Consider the following 19,263-nt stretch of genomic DNA (forward strand, 5'->3'; position numbering starts at 1 on the left):
TTTTCAAGTATTCAGTACTGTTATGTCTAAAAATATACAAAGTGCTTGTTAAAAGTTATCTAAATTGTTTTGTCTTAAGTGAGGTTTTATTAGTTGTTGCAGCAAGAAGCTGAAAATTCTTTCTATAAAACTTTTCGTTTGCATCAAGAATTACGCCGTTTGATCAAGAGGACTGTTTTATGCAATTTGGTTAGATAAAATGATTTATTTCTAGCAACTTTGTGTAATTTGGATATAAGAAACTGGGAACTTGTACATATCATTTTGCACCTGTGGTAATTGTAAATACATGGTTCTGAATGCAAAATACAGTATTGTAATTTTGTAAAACTAGTTGTAAATATATTCAGAAATTGAAAGTTAAATTTTAGCAATTCAGCAAAATGCAAAAGCCAGGAGGAGAAAAATTAAAAAGCTTGCTTAGATACGTTAAATGATAGTTAGGGTCTCTGGCTGAACACAAAGTTAATGCATATTGAATAAATACACCAGGACAAGTTTCGACATAGGGAGTATGTCGAAGTAGCGTGTGTCGAAGCTTTTTAGCATGTAGGTTGTCAGTAAGAGGAAGAAGTTGTAATACAAACACCCGCCACTTTTACTTGCATTTAAAGATTTCAGTACACACATATGCTAGAGAGCTAGGTGGAAAATTAAATTAGTGAAAATGAAGTTTCATGAATTGTTTACAAATGCATGTATTATCTAAAACTAGTACTAATGTTGGTTTCCTTCCAGAGATACAATGCAAAAGATGTATGCAAAATGACAATATGTGCTCCTTGAATTGAATTGTTAGATTTTATAGTAATACTGTAGTATTACGTTGTAAGGCCGGTTACTCATGTTTAAGTTAGAATTTAATATTTTCAAACAGGTTGTTTAAAGATCTTATTTTATTTTAATAAATTATTTTTAGTTGACTTTTCTCTCCCTCCTGATTTCAGTTTCCTGCTGGAATGCTAGCATCAATGACGTAGTATGCAAAATTTAAGTGTGTTCAGAAGCAGTATTTAAGCTGAGGATACAAGAGTTCGTGAGGTGTAGTAGCAGAGTTAGTTCCGAGTTTATACTGCGTGTTGAAATAGTTCTCTGTTGTTAGCCACCCTCTTCAGATTATACTGATATTGTATGTTTGGCTTTGCCATGTTCAGTAATTTGGCAGTTTAGATAAATAAAGAACCAGTAATTTGGCCATTCTAATTTATGACGATTTTACATTTCTTATTTTCTGTTCAATTTATTAGCCACAAAGTGGTGATGAATTGTGAGCACCAAAAAAGTGCCTCTTTTTGCATTAGTTCAAATTAAAAACTTATTTAAACCTTCTTCTGTAGTATCTGTTCTTCAAGACAGCGAGAATTCGCTATGCAGTCTTTTCACATAAAGTCTACTGTGAATGACTCCACAATACCCCTATTTCAGACTCCACAATACCCCTATTTCAAATTTATTGCATTCAAATCTTAGAAGCATCAACATTCATGGCTATATTTTTGTGGCAAAGAAGCATGCGAAATCTGTTGAACTAAGAGTTTTCTTGAGTTTGGTGGTAAGGACCTAGATGTTAGAATTGATGGTAGAGACCACTGGATTTCACACCCTGGGGTGTGTAATCAAAGCTGGGAAGAAGCTTAGGCAGTTAGGCTCAGTCTTAAAGGGTTTATTACATACATAACTATTCAAAACAATAAATTATTACCAGTTTTATAAATGACAGGAAATAAGTCTTTGACCCAACATTTGGAGAAAATTACAGAGTGAACTTTTTCAATTAATTAATGGTCTATAGACTTCAACCTACAGCACAGCTTCAAAATGCGAACAAAATTTTTACAGTTTTAAAAATGTGCACATAAAGCATATATTTTTAAATTGCCAGTTGATATTTCACTTAAAATCCATAAATATAAAAAATTTTAAATATTTTTATAAATTATATTCATATTTAATTACTCAAATAGAAATATCACTTAATCCACTTTTGAAGTGAATAGTTTTAATCACGAATAATATGAAGTCGATGCTATAATCTACAAATCTTATATATTTATGAGGTTTTTGAATTTGGATTTTATAGGAGGATAAAAATATTTTAATTCTAAATAAGGACAATAAATATACATATAATCCTCATTAAACATACTTATAATTTAATTTTACATTACAAGTGTACAGATTTGTAAATAGAATACTTAGCAAGCTTAAGTTCTGAATCTGAGAATCTTTTTGAGTAACACAGCTCTTCATTTGCCTGCATGTTTACTTTTCAACAACAAATACTTCAAGAGCTTGCATACCTAAATTTGATCAAAAGGCAGGCTGACTTACTTTTATAATGTTCAAAATTCTTTCACAGTTTGCATTTAAATGAGGCATTATTAGAGCAGCAAGCATCAGAGTAATCAATACTTTGCATTTAATGCTTTCATTCAACATGCCAGTCTGTAACTTTTTTAGACGATCTACTTGATACATAAAAATCTCAATTTCTATTTGCAAAAAGTATTTTTCATCAATAATGAATTTGGTTTTCCAATCCGTGATATTCACCATGAAATGAAAGAAAGAAAATGCAACTTAAATTAATGCCAGCAACTTCAGCATACTTTAAAAATGGATAATTTGGAGGAAATTTTTCTATTATATTTGAGTATGCAGTTAAAAGAAAGGCATGTAATGATTTAAAAAATAATTTCACTTCAATTTCATTTAACTGGGTGTTTTAAAAATATAATCCCCATAAAAATACATTTTTACATGAATGATAACTGTGCATTAACTGCCCTGAAGAAGTTCGGAACATTAATGGCCATAAGACACGTTTCTAATCTAATATCCTTTAAGGGTTTGCAGAAAATGATTCCTAAATTTGAAGAGACTGGTTCATTTGACATGCAATCTTACAGACGGCAACTGCTTCAGTTTCAGTGGAAGATGTGGCTATGGCACTGCAAAATGAGATGAGAAGTGATGTGGGAATATGCGGTGGAAGGAGAATTGCTCAATCTTTAGACATGCCCACCAGCACGGTTTGTAAAATTATAGTAAACATCCTACAATGCTATCTATTCAAAATTATGCGTGTTAAGAGTTGCTTCTTATTTGTAATCATTATTTGTAATCTTATTTGTAATCTTCTTATTTGGCATGTCAATAGGCCAAAGTTTGCTCTACAATATCTTGCTCAGATGGAAATGGACAATGCATATCCATCGAACATTTTGATAGACTAAGCACATTTCCATCTCCATGGTTCTACCAATATTCAAAATTGCACAAAATGACAGAAAAAAAAAATTGCATCTTAAGCCCATTAATGTTCGGAACTTCTTTAAAGCAAATGAAGTCATCAGGAAAGGAACTATTATACTGAACCTTTCTACCATTCTTGTAAAAAAGCTTCATAAGCAGAGGCTGATCCTTCGTTGACAAAGTCCTAACAAGCTTCTCAGATGCAGAATAACAGGAACTGCATGTACTCCATGTTTTTATCAAGTCCAATATATCAAGTCCAATATATATCATGTCCTTTAATTAGCATATTATGGTGAGTACAGCACCATATAAAGATGATATTTTGAACTATTTTCCTCCTTTCTCCATACACATTCTCATTGCTTGATGTTTATTTAGATGAAATTTCAGCTTATTCTGACCAGTGGTAATTTTTGTACAGCCTCTTGAAATTGGAACCTTAATTTTAAACATGCTGTACATACAATATTTTATTGGATCTCTCATTTAAAGCAATATACAGGTGTAATGAGATTATTCTGCTCTTTAATTAATCTATTTAGTGTGAATTTTATCAGTATTAAACTTTCTTATGACCTGCATATCTATATACTACATATATATGTGTGTACATGTATATACTAGCAGCTTCGCTGCCAGCCTTCTTTACAAATTTAATTATCCTAATAAATAAATTAACCAACTTCATTTTGCAAAATCTTAAGAATTCAAATGGTATAAAGGATGTTAAGAAGTTTGTTTCCTAAAAAAATCACTCAAAACTTTTCAATACCTTAAAAACTGTGAAATGAGCAATAACATAAAAGAATACAAAAAACAAAAATTTCTGAAAAGCAAAGTATAATTAATGATATTTTATCTTATATTTTCAAGAGAAAAAATTACAATGAAATATGCCAATCTCTTAAAAACAGTGACATAAGAAATATGATGAAAAATTGTTGCCAAACCCATATTTCTAAAAAAAAAAAATGAAACTATTCAAAATGATGCGATTTCATCAAAAATTTTTTAACAAAAATAAGAAAGGAAAATTGTTGCCAAAATCACATTTTTAAAGATGTGAGATGTGAGTAGTGTACTCGGAAGCTTCATTTAAAAAATTTTTTTTAATAAAAAATATTATCATTTTTTCCAAAATTCTTTTTGTAAAAGCAGTCACAAGGATGAAAGTTTAACGTGTCCAAAAATCAAAGAAAAATAAACTGTACATTTTTAAAAATAAACTTTTTTAGAAAACATCCCATTGAAAAGGTGTTAAGCTCCCTTTGTTAAATAAATTCGTATTTAATCGATTTATTGAAACACAAAATTTATTTTAAGTTCGTAAAATAGCTAAGTGCCTACGTTTCATGACAATGTGAAAATGGAGTGTGGAGAATAAAATCTCGCTTTCCTGTAGCCCATTATGTTTCAAAATGACACGATTTTGTCACAAAACATAAAATAAAAAAAATTCGAATTTTGAAAAAAAATCGCTTCGAGGTGCACTGGCTCTTGTCTAGATGCACCTATGTACCAGATTTCGTAGCCATAGATCTATTAGCTTACGCGCAGCGCAAACAAAAGACACACACGCAGACAGACTCTTTCTTTTATTATATGTAGATATATATCAACTCATTTTTTAGAGTACACAAATTTATTATTTTTATGTAGCAGGAACTTAGTTTCCTTGCTAGTAGATTAGCAACTTGTTTTCACTATTCTATCAGATCCAGTTTTGCTGGCCTAATTTCCTCTTCATGGCACTGTCACTGGATCCTCTTCCTGCTGTTGAGTTTCCTAATTTGTCAAAGCCCTTTAACTGTAAAAATAAGTCTTTTGAGTATGCCCAAAGCCCAGAAATCTGCTTGCCTTCTTACTGACTTCAACCTTCAGATCCTCTCTGTCACACGTTACTTGTCCGAAATCTACAATTCACCATTTTTAGATTTGCATAATACATATGAATGGAAATCTGAACTAAGTAAAATTTACTACTAGAGATTTGATAACAGTTCCTTTCATGGTGACTGTAAATGCCAACTAAGAATGACTCAATATAACATACACAACCCTATGCAAATTAAATCCTTAAATATAAAAATACAATTATGGCACTGTGTTTCAACAATGATGTTATGCAGTTACCAATGGCTAATTACAGATGAAAATAAATAATTCCCCCCTGCTGACTATTTAGGACTTTGCAATGGTTTTGACCTCATTCTTTGGGCCAAGAATATTCCATCAATGAGTTTCTGCTAGTGTGTAAAAATTACTAACCTCGTTTTTAATCTGAAAATGACATCTTTAATAGACTTTTCCTAGCCACCACATAAACATGATAAAAAATAAGAATGAGGCCTCACATACCGTCCACGATATCACAAGATTATCTGGCTGAGTTCCTCGTCCCATAACTTTGTCCGGATTTTTATCAGGCACTGCTTCAGGGGTCGCACAATGTTCAGATGGGCCACTGGGCTCACTTAACCCTATTTTATTCCTTGCCCTGACTCTGAAGGTGTAGTTAGCCCACGGGCTCATTTCAATCTATGGAACAAAAACTTTTATTATACAAATCACATAACAGACACTATGATTATACAGTAATCAAATTCACTGTAACCTATCACAGCTTAATAAAATGAAATTTGTTCGGTAAATTAATTTGTCTGCATAGATAATGTAATACATTCCATTATCTTAAAAGAAATAATTTTTTTAGCAGAAACCTCCTTGGCATAGCGTAATTAAAACACACAGACAATGATTAATACACACACATAAGCATAAAACATAATACAAGAAGAAAATATTACTAACTTCAGTAATGAATTTTACCCTAAGTTAAAGGCTGCAACAATCTAGGAACAAATGTTAAAAGAAATACGAATGCAGATTATGCCAGTTATTAGTCAGTTAAGCTATCATTTGCTTGTACAGCCATATTTCGTCTATAAAAAGAGATCACTACTAAGATGTGTTTAAACAAATGTTTAACTCATTAGGCCCCCCTAATAAAAATTAAGAGCAAATATTTCAGATATAGTGATGATTTTAAGTACTCATAATGCTAATTTTTTCATAAAAAATATTTTAAGGGAATAATGGGAAGACACTAATTAAATAAGAAATAACATTATGTTTTTATTTGTTTATTTATGTTTTATTTACTTTTTCACCTTTCAGCAAGTTTATGTATGACTGTTAAAAATGATTATCATACAAAATGCTCAAAATTTAATTGCCAAAATGAATACATAATGGTTTTATGGCATTTGGGGGCGGGTGCAAAGGAAGAATATTTTTCTTTGATATTTCAGGTGAAGTGTACTTTTATTAATGTTCATAAAAAGCTATTCCATAAATCATTTGCATAATTCAAGAGATTTATGCTTTGCTCAATCATGTATTTAACATCACAAATAAGAATTCAAATGGTGATAAACCATCACTTATTCAATATTATTACTCAGAGAAACCCAATAACTATTCCTATAATAATTCAGCTGTACATGAATTTGTTGAAAACAGAATAGGTTAAAACAATATAATAATAATAAACGAAGCACTTTTTGTTAAAATTATTTGTAACACATTAATTAATATGTCACTCCCTTAACGCTCTAAGTGGCACAGCTTTTTGGATCTGCTCATGAATACAAGTATAAGCTATTATAAACATACCTTAGGACACAAAAAAAAATCTCATGAGCTGATAAATGTGCATGCACTCAAGGGGTTAAAAATATTTTTGGGAATAATTTTCTTTTAAAAAATATTAAAATAACTAATAATACTGATAAAAAATGCAGTGACAGACACTGGGTTTGATCTAAGATCTTACAGTCTTGGTTGGAATTTTGAGTCACACCATTCAGGCTTTTGGAACAGGCTAATAAAAAAGATCAAAAACAAATGTAACATGGAATTTGAACCTAAACTTTTTAATTTATTTTGAAAGGTGCAGATTCTCTTTTGCCCTTTTCAAATAATTTTATTCCCAACTTAAAGAACAGAAGCATGAATACTCATTGCTTAATATGTAGAGGCATTACATATTTTTTTAAAGCAGAAGAGAAGAAAAAAAAAAGTAATGCCCTCGCCGGGACTCGAACTCAGACCTCTAGAATACGCATCGAGTGTGCTGACCATTATACCATGAAGGCATGCTAAGGCAAGAGAAGTACCTTACATAATCCCCCTTTTAAAGTGCGACTGGGGATGAGGGGACCCAATTGCCAAATCCCGGTGGAGGAGAATCATCATCCATTACCTTTTTTTAGCTTGGGCACCACCGTAGAGACATTAGGTATATTTTGAAAGCAGGGGAGAAAAATTAACAATGCCTTAGCCGGGATTCGAACCTCTTGGACGTGCCCAGTGTGCTGACCCCCTACCCCTTGAAGATGTGCTAAGAAGGCGTGAGAAATACCTTACACATACATCTATTGGGAGACGAGTCCATGAAGCTCATGAGAATTTATAACAGGGAAGATGGTAAGCACATGCTTGGAGCTACCATGAATACCAATTTTGTCAACAAATTATTTTATCTGCAAGGGTAGTTAGAGAGAGAAGAAAATTTTAAAATATTCCCAAAATATTGAGGAATCCAATGATACCACCACCAACACTTGAATGAAATGAATACAAGAACCTGCAAAATATGCACAAATGTGTTCGGAAGCTGATGGAGGATATTTTCCACTTTCAGTGTTTGTTGCATAGATAAGCATTAACACTTCATTACTTTCAGTTTTCATCATATCAACTTAAAAGGACATCTGGTAAACTCAATGGCAGGACCTCAGCCGAATTTGGTCGGGCTACTACTAAGGACCGAAGTGGTGGTCACTGTATTATGGAGGCACCTGGGCCACCTTTCCCTCCTATGAAGGGACGGACATGTAAAACCATGCCTTCTAAAGGATTCGAACCCGGGCCCTTTGATATTGCAGTCGGCTCCCTTAACCACTATACCTTCTAGGCAACACATTTGGTACACTATGATGAAGTATGACAGATTTTTGCATCCAACCCTGGATTTGAAGGATTAATCTGATGCAATACTTAAAATGATAACAATGAGGAAAAGGAATGAGAGTTCTGTAATGTGAAGAGCCATATAAAGAGCACTAAAAGGAGCTGGTTGTATTTTAATAAAGCTACTTGAATATGTGAAAATTTCATTCTTCATTTGTTTTAAACATTTTGCTACTTACTTCTCCTATGTATCTTTAATTCTGGCCTGTGTATTGTGATTTGATTCATATATATTAATTTAATAGACACAACTGTATCACTTGTATAACTGGAATGTATGCTCAAAAACATAACTACAAAGTACAAATTAATTTTGAGATATTGCTTGAAAGGTTCTTCTACAATTATAACACATCTTTTTAGAAGTTAAACACGCTGCTCCTCTACCTAACTTTAAGTAAACTAATTAAGACATTTTAACATAAAATACTGTAGCATGAGAAATAATCACAGTATTTCAATCACATTGAAATCACACTAGTGCAATTACAACAGATAAAACAGGATGCATGAACCAATAACAAACAAGATGAAGTTACAACATAATCCAAATTAAGCATGACATACAATTAAACTTTACATTATCTTTTACAAGAATATACTGAACCAGATACAGAACCAGATACATTACCTTGTATCTTGTCTCAGCAGCTGGAATATTCTTAAATGCATCTTCCCAAGTATCAGGTGTAAAAGAAGTATTAAACTGAATTGAATAACTCAAAATGGGAGCTCTCCTATCACCCATTGGCTTCCACACAACTAATGCAGTAAGGCCATCACATGCTACACTCACAATGCGAGGTGGATTGGGAACATCTAAAACAACATTAAATTAAATTTGATTTTAGACATTTAACCAAGATGAAACATTTAGAGTGACATGATAATGATTAATTAAATTACAGCACATCATAGAATAACATTAGCTACATTATCTAGCAAAAATAATTTATTCCAAAAAACACACCACCACTCCCTTTTATGAGCATAACTCAAATCACAAAAATACTTAACATTAGGTAATTAAAAAAATAAAATTAAAAGAAAAAAAAGAAAGAAAGAACAAAGCTACAGATTTAATCTCCTGATTATTGATCCTCGACAACTAAAAGTGGTAAAAATATATTTACGAGTGCCCATTGGCGATTTCTGGCAGTACATGGACACTGAGTTTGTGCAATTCTTTGACGTGTTATTTTGGCTTTGCATAGCAGCGATTTCTAGCGCAAAAATCGCCGCTGCTGTTAAGGAATTTTGTCTGCCACGGACTGAAGACGAGGAAATTTCTAAATAAGGTAAGTATATATTTGCTTTGTGTAGTGCTTAGATCCATAAGAGGTTTTCCCTTTTTATGTTATTTTATTGTTTTGGTTTAAAATATATTTTATAGCGATTATGTATTTTTTGTTTGCCTCTACTGTAGAATTGGGTGATCCTTTGACTTTAGTGAAAATATATCGATGTGTACATGGACAAGGTCAAGTGAGTGCGCAATGCCAAGTTTGTGCAATTCTCTGATGCTTTTTAAGGGAAAATAGTAATTGTGAATTATTTGATTTTAATAAAGCATAAGTTCCCAGACATCTGGTATTGCAGAGGAAAACTTGCAGTGCATCAGGTTTCAAATACAATATCCATAAAATTAAAATTGCAACTCTCTGAATAAGACATAAAGTATCCCAAACAGATTTACAAAAAGTTTTCCAAGTCATGACATTGTTTTTGCAGTCTTCTGAGCAATAAGTTAGCCCATCTGGATCATACTGAAGCAAACATTTTGGTGAAAATATTAAATTATCTCCAAATTATATAAGAGAAACTGCAAACATGGTTTAAATGGCTATACCTTGAACTGCGTAAATCAACCAAAACAAAGGATGCTGACTCAGTTGGAATAAGAGATAGTTATCTTTGGTAATGAAAACAAGATAAGATTAAATTGGCTAGCTGCAAAAGCTTCTGAAATATTTCTATGACATGCCAGTGTTAATGACCTTCTAAGAGCAAAGCAAAAACAGTAAAAGGATGTTAATGAAAACCTATACAGAGACTCTAACTATTAAAAATCAACAAGAACAAGGAATCAGCCTAAGGAAGTTTACTTTTAATATTTTGAAAGGCAGACGAAACTCTGAAGCTGTACTGGAAAAACATCCCATAGAACTATGCACCAGATGAGAAATGCAACTAAAAGAGACTTGATCTTCAGAAACATTTAAACATTTTAAAAATCCTTCGTTTTGATTAATGTTTGTAAAACTTTATAACGGTGGGAGGAATGTTAGAAAATGCAATTTCTACATTTTTACTTATACAAATGTATGATTCTGGCAACAAATATAATAACATATTTGCAATTTTTTTAGCTTTACATATGTAGATCACAGCTGTCCCTTTTTTTGGGGGGGTGCTAAATCTCTACACTAGCTGTAAATAAATGTTTTGCTTGTTACAGAAAGGGCCATACTCAGGTTTTTAAATGTTAAAATACAAATACACTCCCTAAAAAAATTTTTTCGCAATAATGAGCAAGCAATATATGGATTGATAATAGAAATCAAAGTAGTTTAAAAATAACTAAAGACAGCTAAACACAGCAATAAATTATCACTATAACACTTGAGAGCTTTAACTTTTATAACATTTTTAAAAAAATAGGTCAATAACTATCAGGTCAATAACTAGAAAATATATGAATTTGTAAATTAAAGGCCTCATTCAATTGAAACATTTAGTGATCGTTAGTCATGATATGTTATCAGTTGCGATTGATTTTGCTGTTTTGGAACACAACGATCACTCTGAGCTCGCAATCGATCGTTCTCGTAGCAATCACTACAAACCCATCATTCGGTGGCAAAAAAACGATAGAAACAATATGGAGGCCGCTTTCACGAAGATAGACTTCAAGTGTGCTAAGAAAAATACTTTAGATCTACTGGATGGGTAGCAATTTATATCAAAGTATAGGGTGTATAAGGATCCTAGCAAGGGGAACTGACTCATTTTCTGTGCTGCACCCAAACGAAGGGCACTTGCTGCTAGTGGACACTAATTTAGCGTTGTGTTGCTTACATTTCTATCGATAGATTTCAACCTAATTCCAAGAAATAGGGATGGATGCACTGCATCATCTAATTGAGATCGTTCCAGAAATAACTTTAGTATGTTCTGTTTCCCGAGAAATGAAGAAATATGAAGAAGAAAAGTTAGCTGTCTTCATAAAGGAATTAAAATAAAATGATACCGTTTGAAGACTTTCATAGATGAAACTTTGAAACAATAGTGCCAAAAAGCTACAGAGGGCAGACCAAACCTGAATTGCAACCCTAACAAACGGTTACGCCGAGTCAGCCTGCATATTTAATAGACATCTTCGAAAACATAACTTCCGACCACGTGATCAACAGCATCAGCCATCAAGTAACTTCTGGCAACCCCTATGAATTCGACTAGTAGGGAAGTGTTTCAATTGAATATGAAAAATCACTCATTTTCAAAAGTGATCGTTAATGCTGGATGTAACATCGAAGTTTGAGTGCTCATCGGTGTTTCAATTGAAATGAAGCCCCCTTTAGTGTACTTAACAGCTGTAGTCTATTATATTACATGATTACATTATCAGTTTTACTCTGCTTAATATTATCAATATCTGCTAGTCATGCCCCCTGGGCAAAATTTATTAAAATTTGTCAAGACAATCCCCCTCCCTTTTCTAGGAATACATAAGTAACCTACATGACAGCTATAACCACAACCGACACATAATGGTTAATGAATGCACTGGATTATACTGCATTATTTAGCAGCAAAGCATGCAAAGGCTATTGTGACTCAGGCACGGAATGCCTTCCCGGAATATTTTTAAAGGGAAACTGGCTTGAATTCATGCTCTACATGGGTGAAATCACAAGAACTCTAATGATGCTAGCCTGTTTGGTGAAACTGAATGCTGACTGAACTGCCAATGCTGTGATTTTTATCACTTGGCCACTAATTTCCATTTAATGTATGTATAATGCAAATCAAATGATAAGCATGTAAAAAATTAAATTTGAAAATCAGCACTACAAAAACCTGGATGTATAGCTTTAAAGATTAAAAAAAAAAAAAGAGGAAAATGGCGAAAATAGAGCAAAAAAATTTCGAGATGATTGCATACATACGTAACAGTAGTATGGATAAATACACAAAAGTATTAGCAAAACCACCTTAGAGAAAATTGAAGAGTTTCCAGAAGGGACCAAACTATGGGAACCATGAACATAACAAATTTTTAGTTTTAATATCCTTGCCTCTTCCCTTTTTCCCCCCCCCTCCCTTGATGTATGTAATGTACTTTTTAAATGCACAACATGAAATATTTTGTCTTAAATAGAAATTTTACGTACAATGGAATAATTATATACAGTGGAATAGTTAGGTACAATGGAAAAAGCTGCAGCAAAATTTCTGTAAGATGACAGCAGTTTGATGCACTATCATTATAGAGAACACATGCTCTGAATTCTGAAAACTACCACCATGAAAATTTCAACAGAAGAAACAAAAACCTGCTCTTATGTAGGTTTATCAACTTCTTTTCGGAATACCTAATTAAAATGTAAAATATGTATGCACCTAATAACTAATCTCTTACAATTTCACAATTTTTCTGTAAAAAATTGCTGAATTGCACCACATTGGTTTGCAAATATATGAATACTTGGATATGTCCTTTTAAACTTTTGACACATATGCTTTAATTATTAAACATAAAAACTTCAACAAAAACGAGAATATTTATTTCTAAAAAGCCAACATGTTCATCAAGATTATTTCAGCCTTTAATTATGCAATTTACATAAATAGAAAAGTTAAGAAAAATAATTAGCTATAAACATACCCTGCACAGTAAGAATGGCTTGAGCTTCGTCTTTGTCTAGTTCTGTCTTTGCTACACATGTAAAAATTCCAGAGTCCAATTCCAATGTTTTACTAATAGTCAGTGAATTATCCGATGCTTGAACCATCCGTGGATCTTGCTCAAAATCTATTTGCTGACCATTAAACAACCACTGAATTTTAAGGTCCAAACTCGAATCTGCTTCAGCATTGCATCGGAATGTTGCAGAATTTCCAGCAGCAACCTCAAAATTTTCTGGAGGTTGAGTTATTTTTGTTTTCCCTACAAAGAGTATATAATTTACAAAACAAAAAGGAAAACTTCAAAATATATTCTAAAAGAGCTACAATGATTTTCTCATTGAAATAAAATTACAAACTAAAAAATACATCCAATCTGTGTCATTACAGATTGCAGGAACAATACATCTCCGCTTGTTTTTTTATATCATATACAAAAAAATGTAAATAATGGCATTCAGCATTAAGTAAAAAATTTTATATTTTTGAAATAAAAAGAAATGATGTATTAACAAAAAAATAACAGAAATGATTTATTCAACATCTACATTCTGCTCTAGCAGTCGGTGCAAATAAGAAGAGAAATTTAGAAGGAACGTAAGAGCGTAAGTCGAATTATCTGATGCACAGCATGTACAATAAATTTTGACAATAAAAATGAAAAACTCAAAGAACAAAGAAGACAAATGACAGATGGAATTTGATTTGCTTTAGTGCTTGTCATCAGGGAGTACCCAAAACTCGCAGGCCTGAATTCATTTTCTAACATAAAATTTTAAAACAAAAACGAAGTTAATATAGCAAAATCACAAAAGGCTGAAATTGTTCTAATAAAATGGGCAATGAAAAATATGACTGATAAGCCAACAAGAAATGGAATACATGTTGGCCAAAAGAACAAAAATGATCAAAAAATTTAGGCAGCATAAAAGTATACCTCATGCAGTTTTTCTAGAACTATATTTCTAATTGTAGGTGAATACAAAATTATAACACAAATTAGTGCAAAACACTTTATCTAGTATAAAGCTAGATAATCACTGGCACACCATGTGAAATTTAATTTAATAAAAACAATGATACATTAACAAACATAACAATTCACAAAAATGCAGTACAAATCCAAATAAATAAAATACAGTACAAAGCCAAAAATTTGGGCATCCAATGTCTGAATATTCTAATATACGAACATACAGGCTATCAGCACCCCACACCAAAAAAAGTATTAATATCAGGGTTGCCACTCAAACAGGAGAATGAAATTCCCTACTTTTCCAGGTGTGATTTAAGAAAATTCCAGTGTATCCGCAAAATGCACGTTGCTAAGAGGTAAATTAATTATGGCATTAATTGAAAACACAAAAATTTGCCAATTACATACGACTTATATCCCCAAAGCATTACTATTAGAATTACAATAGAAGTTAATTTCTCCATTGAAGATTAAGACTAGAATCTGCCCAATCTGGAATAAAATAAGGCTTTTTCAGGTATTTTATATTTATTTTGGAGCATACATAAGCAAAAAATATGTGCATTAAATTTCGTGATGTATGTCATCATACTGCTAGAAATAATTTCAGGAATATGCCAGAGAAAATTTCCTGAAATTTGGAAGTATTATTTACAATTAATAAATAAATTTAGAGGGAAGAAGCAACATTAAATGATACGAATAACATAAAAATAATTAAAAATTGAAGTAGAATAATCAACGATATTTTAGTGAATATAGTTATATTTCATGGTTAGCCTAGATGACCGATTACTATTTTTTAATTTTACTGCAAAATGACAAAAATGGAATTTATTAAAAAGAAAAAAAAAAAAAAAAGGTTAAAAAGATTTTGCTGTAAAAACCTAGTAAGGTTTTGGAATGATTTTGAAAATTATCGCCAAGACCAAAATGATCCGTTTACTACTTATCATAATGTCGCCAAATCCCGTGTGTACCGTACATAGAGGTTATTCTAACCCACGGAGTATTATACTCCGTGTTCGAACCAAAGAAAGTCTGTGCAAAGAACACAAGGTTCGGTAGACGTAATACTATTACACCGCTAGAAAGCGGTGGAAAAAATTGCCAAGGGATTTGGCGACAGAACCTGGCGGCCAGAATTTCCTTTTCTGCAATGTGTACAGGAAATTGAGGAACACGTGATTAGAAGAAATGTTCTTTGACAAAACGTTCTTCTTAAACTTAAATAATTTAAACTGGGATTTTCGTACGGACAAAACACTTCTTTGATTTTTCGCAAATTTGAAAACGGATTTTCGTTTTTCCTCCCCACTAAAAATAACTAATGCAGTAATTAATTTACTTGCACCAAAAAGTATTTTCTTTTCCTTTAAAGTTTAAAGAAATTTTAAAAAACATTCATTTTATGAACTCTTGATAATGTGACCTTCGAACTTAGACATTGGATTTGAGCTTTGACAACAGATATTTTGCGCATGCGCAGCTGTTTCCCTCTACATTGGAACGGAGCCGCTCCTGATGCAGAGAGGTTTTCCTTCTTTACAATACATATTCTTTGATTCTAACCTCTATTTTACTGTATACCAGGATTAAACCCATTTTGTTTTATACGATAGTAAGTATTTTCTTTAGTTCAACATGTACTGCCCATGCAATTCTCGAGGTTACTGGAAACCAAAAGTTGATGGAAACTTGTTTTGCCTTTCTATCAGACTTTATTAGGCAATCTAATTGGACCTGCGGAAATTGGCTCTATGATTCTATGACGCTCACGCGATTCACAGTTCGCCAAGAAAGTGATCGCTTTCAACGTTGGCGCAAAACTCGCTTTTTTTGGCGGGATCGCTGTATGAAATTCCCTGACTTTTCCAGATTTTTACTAAAATATTTAAATTCCCTGACCTTTCCCTGAATGTTCTGGTCAATTTTGGAATTCCCTGACTTTCCGGTTTTCCAGGTAGTGTGGCAACCCTGTAATATTTCAGAATTCATTCTTTCACACTTTATGGAAGGAGAACAAATAAAAGCAAGTGTGACATAACAGCGACTTTTCTTGTGACTGATATTCCAGCATGTAATTTTCAAACACAGAATCATTGAAACTGCGCCATGGCCAACGACAATACACTGATTGGCACTGTTGGTTGGATACGACTGACTACACTTCTGGCCCTTGAGTGGTTGTGAGGTTAATATTTTTCTATCTCATCTAACCCTTAAAGAATTGGGTGCTTCAGTCACCCAACTGCTCTCTAGGAAAGGCACATTAACAGGATGCACTCTCTTGTGGGAATGAACCATTGATTCTGCTTGGCCTAACTTAGGGGGAAAACTTACATAAATTAAATTTGTAGCCCAACTGCTCTAAATGTTGACACATTGTGAAAGGAACATTCAAGTAGTCATCAGAAAATTTTAATTGGTAAATAATTTTACCATTTTATTTTAGTAATTAAACTCAAAAAAATAATAATAATAATAAAATATTTTGATGCCTCAAACAAATATACATGGAAAAAATATCCAAACAATCACAGATTTTATTATATTTTCTTAAATAAAATTAAAAATACTGAAAATTTCATAAGAAAAACCACTATGAATTCAGCCAGCATTATAAAAATAAATAATTTATTATGCCTAATAAGGGCTTAATAAATTTCTAAAGGCCTGTACTTTACTTATTTTGTTATGTTTTCATAAACTTCATATCATTCGTATATTTACATCATTAAAGAAAGCACACTATTTAAAATTATAAGGTATTATATACAGAGAGAAAAAAATTTCATTATCAAATAAAGACGGACATGGCATTCACAGAGTTAAGCACCTAGGCTTTTAATGTGTTCTGTAATTATACGTGAATTTTTGAAGAGGCTGGATTAAGCTCTTGTTCCCATTAAACTACACAATAATTTTTTTTTTCAAGTTTTGGTTCATTAAGGGTTTTTATATGTTTTGAATAAAATCCCTTTTTTAATTTTCATCTTTTCAGTCTCAACAAGGTATCAATCAAGTTATTTGTTTAAAAAATAATTTTTCAATAATGAGTAATCAATCTTTTCCTCTTTATAATTTTCTTACCTCACACAGTCGAAAAAAACTTCCAGTTTTCAAAAATTAGCCCCAAAATCAGAAAGTAAAATTAAAATATCAGCAAATTTTATTTTAAACAATATTTTATGTTCTGTACAATGGTGTAAACATTATTTTTGGGGGTGGGGGATTTTTTTTTTAGATTTTTTTGTTTGTTCTTTATATGGAAACATATATAACAAATTGTTTCAGCATTAAAATTTCAAAAATCTATGATAAATTTTATAAAACTCATTTCACCGCACTGCATTATTATCCACAAAAAGTGCATCTACAAAATCTGCAAATAGTGTGTCCAGAAAACAGTATTAGAGTAAGACCCCGCGTAATGCTTGTCCAATTAGCACTGTTTCGGCTTAACCAATTTTTCTTGGACTAGTGGTATTCCCTGAAAATTGCACGCAGCACCAAGTTTCCCTAAAATCGAAATTAATTTATCTGCATTATTTCTTCTCTCTAGTGTTCCACAAACATAATTTTATTATTTCAAACATTTGTTGCTGTTAGTGTAAGCATACATTTATGTAATGTAATTATTGATACAGTGGTAAATATTATAATTTTTAGTTTTTAATACGAGTTCAACTAAGAAACAGGAAAGTAAAGCGACAAGAAGCAGCATTTTGCTTAAAAGTAAAATGCTTGTCAACTTCAACAATAAGGATTTTCAAGAATAAATAAAAAATAGTGTCATCAGCTAGAACAACTACAAAAACCTCTGCAATTAGAATAACCTGTTTGAGAATACAATATAGGAGATAAACAAAGACTTTCTATATGGATTGACAACGAATTTGAACGCAATATGCCATTAAGCCAAGCTATTATAATAAAAAAATTGAGAAGAATTTTTAATCACACTCAGATTGAAACAGGTGACACAACTGAAACTTTCGTTGCAAGTCAAGGACGGTTTAATAGCTTAAACATCGTAATGATCTTCATACCATTAGAGGTTATAGGAGAAGCAGCAAATGGAGATATAAACTCTGCAGCCAAATTCCCAGTGACATTAAGAACAATAATTGAACAAGGAAACTATCTTCCAGAATTAATTTTCAATGTCGATGAAACAGGCCTATTTTGCAAAAGAATGCCAAAACATACATTTCTATACCAGAGAAAAAAACGCACACCCGGATTTTAAGCTATGAAAGGTCACTTACCACTTCTCCTGGGTGCTGACCCCAACGAAGACTTCAAATTAAAGCCACTTCTTGTTTATCATTTCAAAAACCCAAGAAGGATGAAAGCAATATCAAAATCAACATTACCAGTAATTTGTGAGTCTAATAAAAAAATCATGGATAACTATGAAAATTTTCCAAAATTGGCAACCCAAGGTGGCCGCAGTTGACATTCCTAGGGTATATTGGGTTCCAGCCCATGCATGGATTAAAAGAAACGAAGCAGATCCTGTGATTGCCAAAAGAGCAGTTAACAAGCCCCATGCGAGTAGCACTAACGTGCCCCTTCCAAACTCTTGTCTGAAATCCACTCTCAAATGTGAATTAATGAAACAATGGCAAAACTACTGGGAGTCGAGCACTACAAGTAGAAGATTGTATAATTTTTATCCAAAAGTAAACCAGAATTAAAATAGCAGCTCTTCACAATTCACACAGTACCTGACACGGCATGGTGCATACATGGCCAGGGGTGTTTGTGGGACCCCAAAAAATCCCCTGAAACTTTAACGGACTTACTACCGACATTTTGGAGTTTCGAGAAGGGGGGGGAGAGAAATGAAAAATTACAATTATGAAGTATTGAATGACCTAATTATAAAAGTTCAATGAATTACTTTTTTTGCAAAATTAATAACCATAAATTTTCAAACATATAAACTACTACGTTTTATGTAAATATTTTAAATTACCTGAATTAATTCTTTAAAAAAAATTATTTAATTCCTGCTGCTTTTTTTTTATTTTCTGATGTTTGTGGGTTTGTCTTTCTTTTGTGGTGAACTTCATAATTGC

The 19,263-nt window shown here is 32.2% G+C and overlaps 1 protein-coding gene across 1 annotated transcript in view; it reads right to left on the bottom strand.

The window, feature by feature from the left end:
• The window catches only part of LOC118198717 (neuroglian-like), a 207,712-nt gene that overhangs the window by 77,660 nt on the left and 110,789 nt on the right, over positions 1 to 19,263 (bottom strand). Inside the window, exons 12-14 of the mRNA XM_085807673.1 lie at positions 13,181 to 13,462; positions 8,924 to 9,111; positions 5,617 to 5,796 (exon numbers count right to left, since the gene is read on the bottom strand). Of these exons, the coding sequence (XP_085663799.1) occupies positions 5,617 to 5,796; positions 8,924 to 9,111; positions 13,181 to 13,462 (650 nt within the window). The remainder of the gene's footprint in view (positions 1 to 5,616; positions 5,797 to 8,923; positions 9,112 to 13,180; positions 13,463 to 19,263) is intronic.

Source organism: Stegodyphus dumicola, chromosome X1 (genome assembly GCF_044657685.1).
Source record: "Stegodyphus dumicola isolate Sdum_Otavi_A_Nest chromosome X1, ASM4465768v1".
Classification (NCBI taxonomy): domain Eukaryota; kingdom Metazoa; phylum Arthropoda; class Arachnida; order Araneae; family Eresidae; genus Stegodyphus; species Stegodyphus dumicola.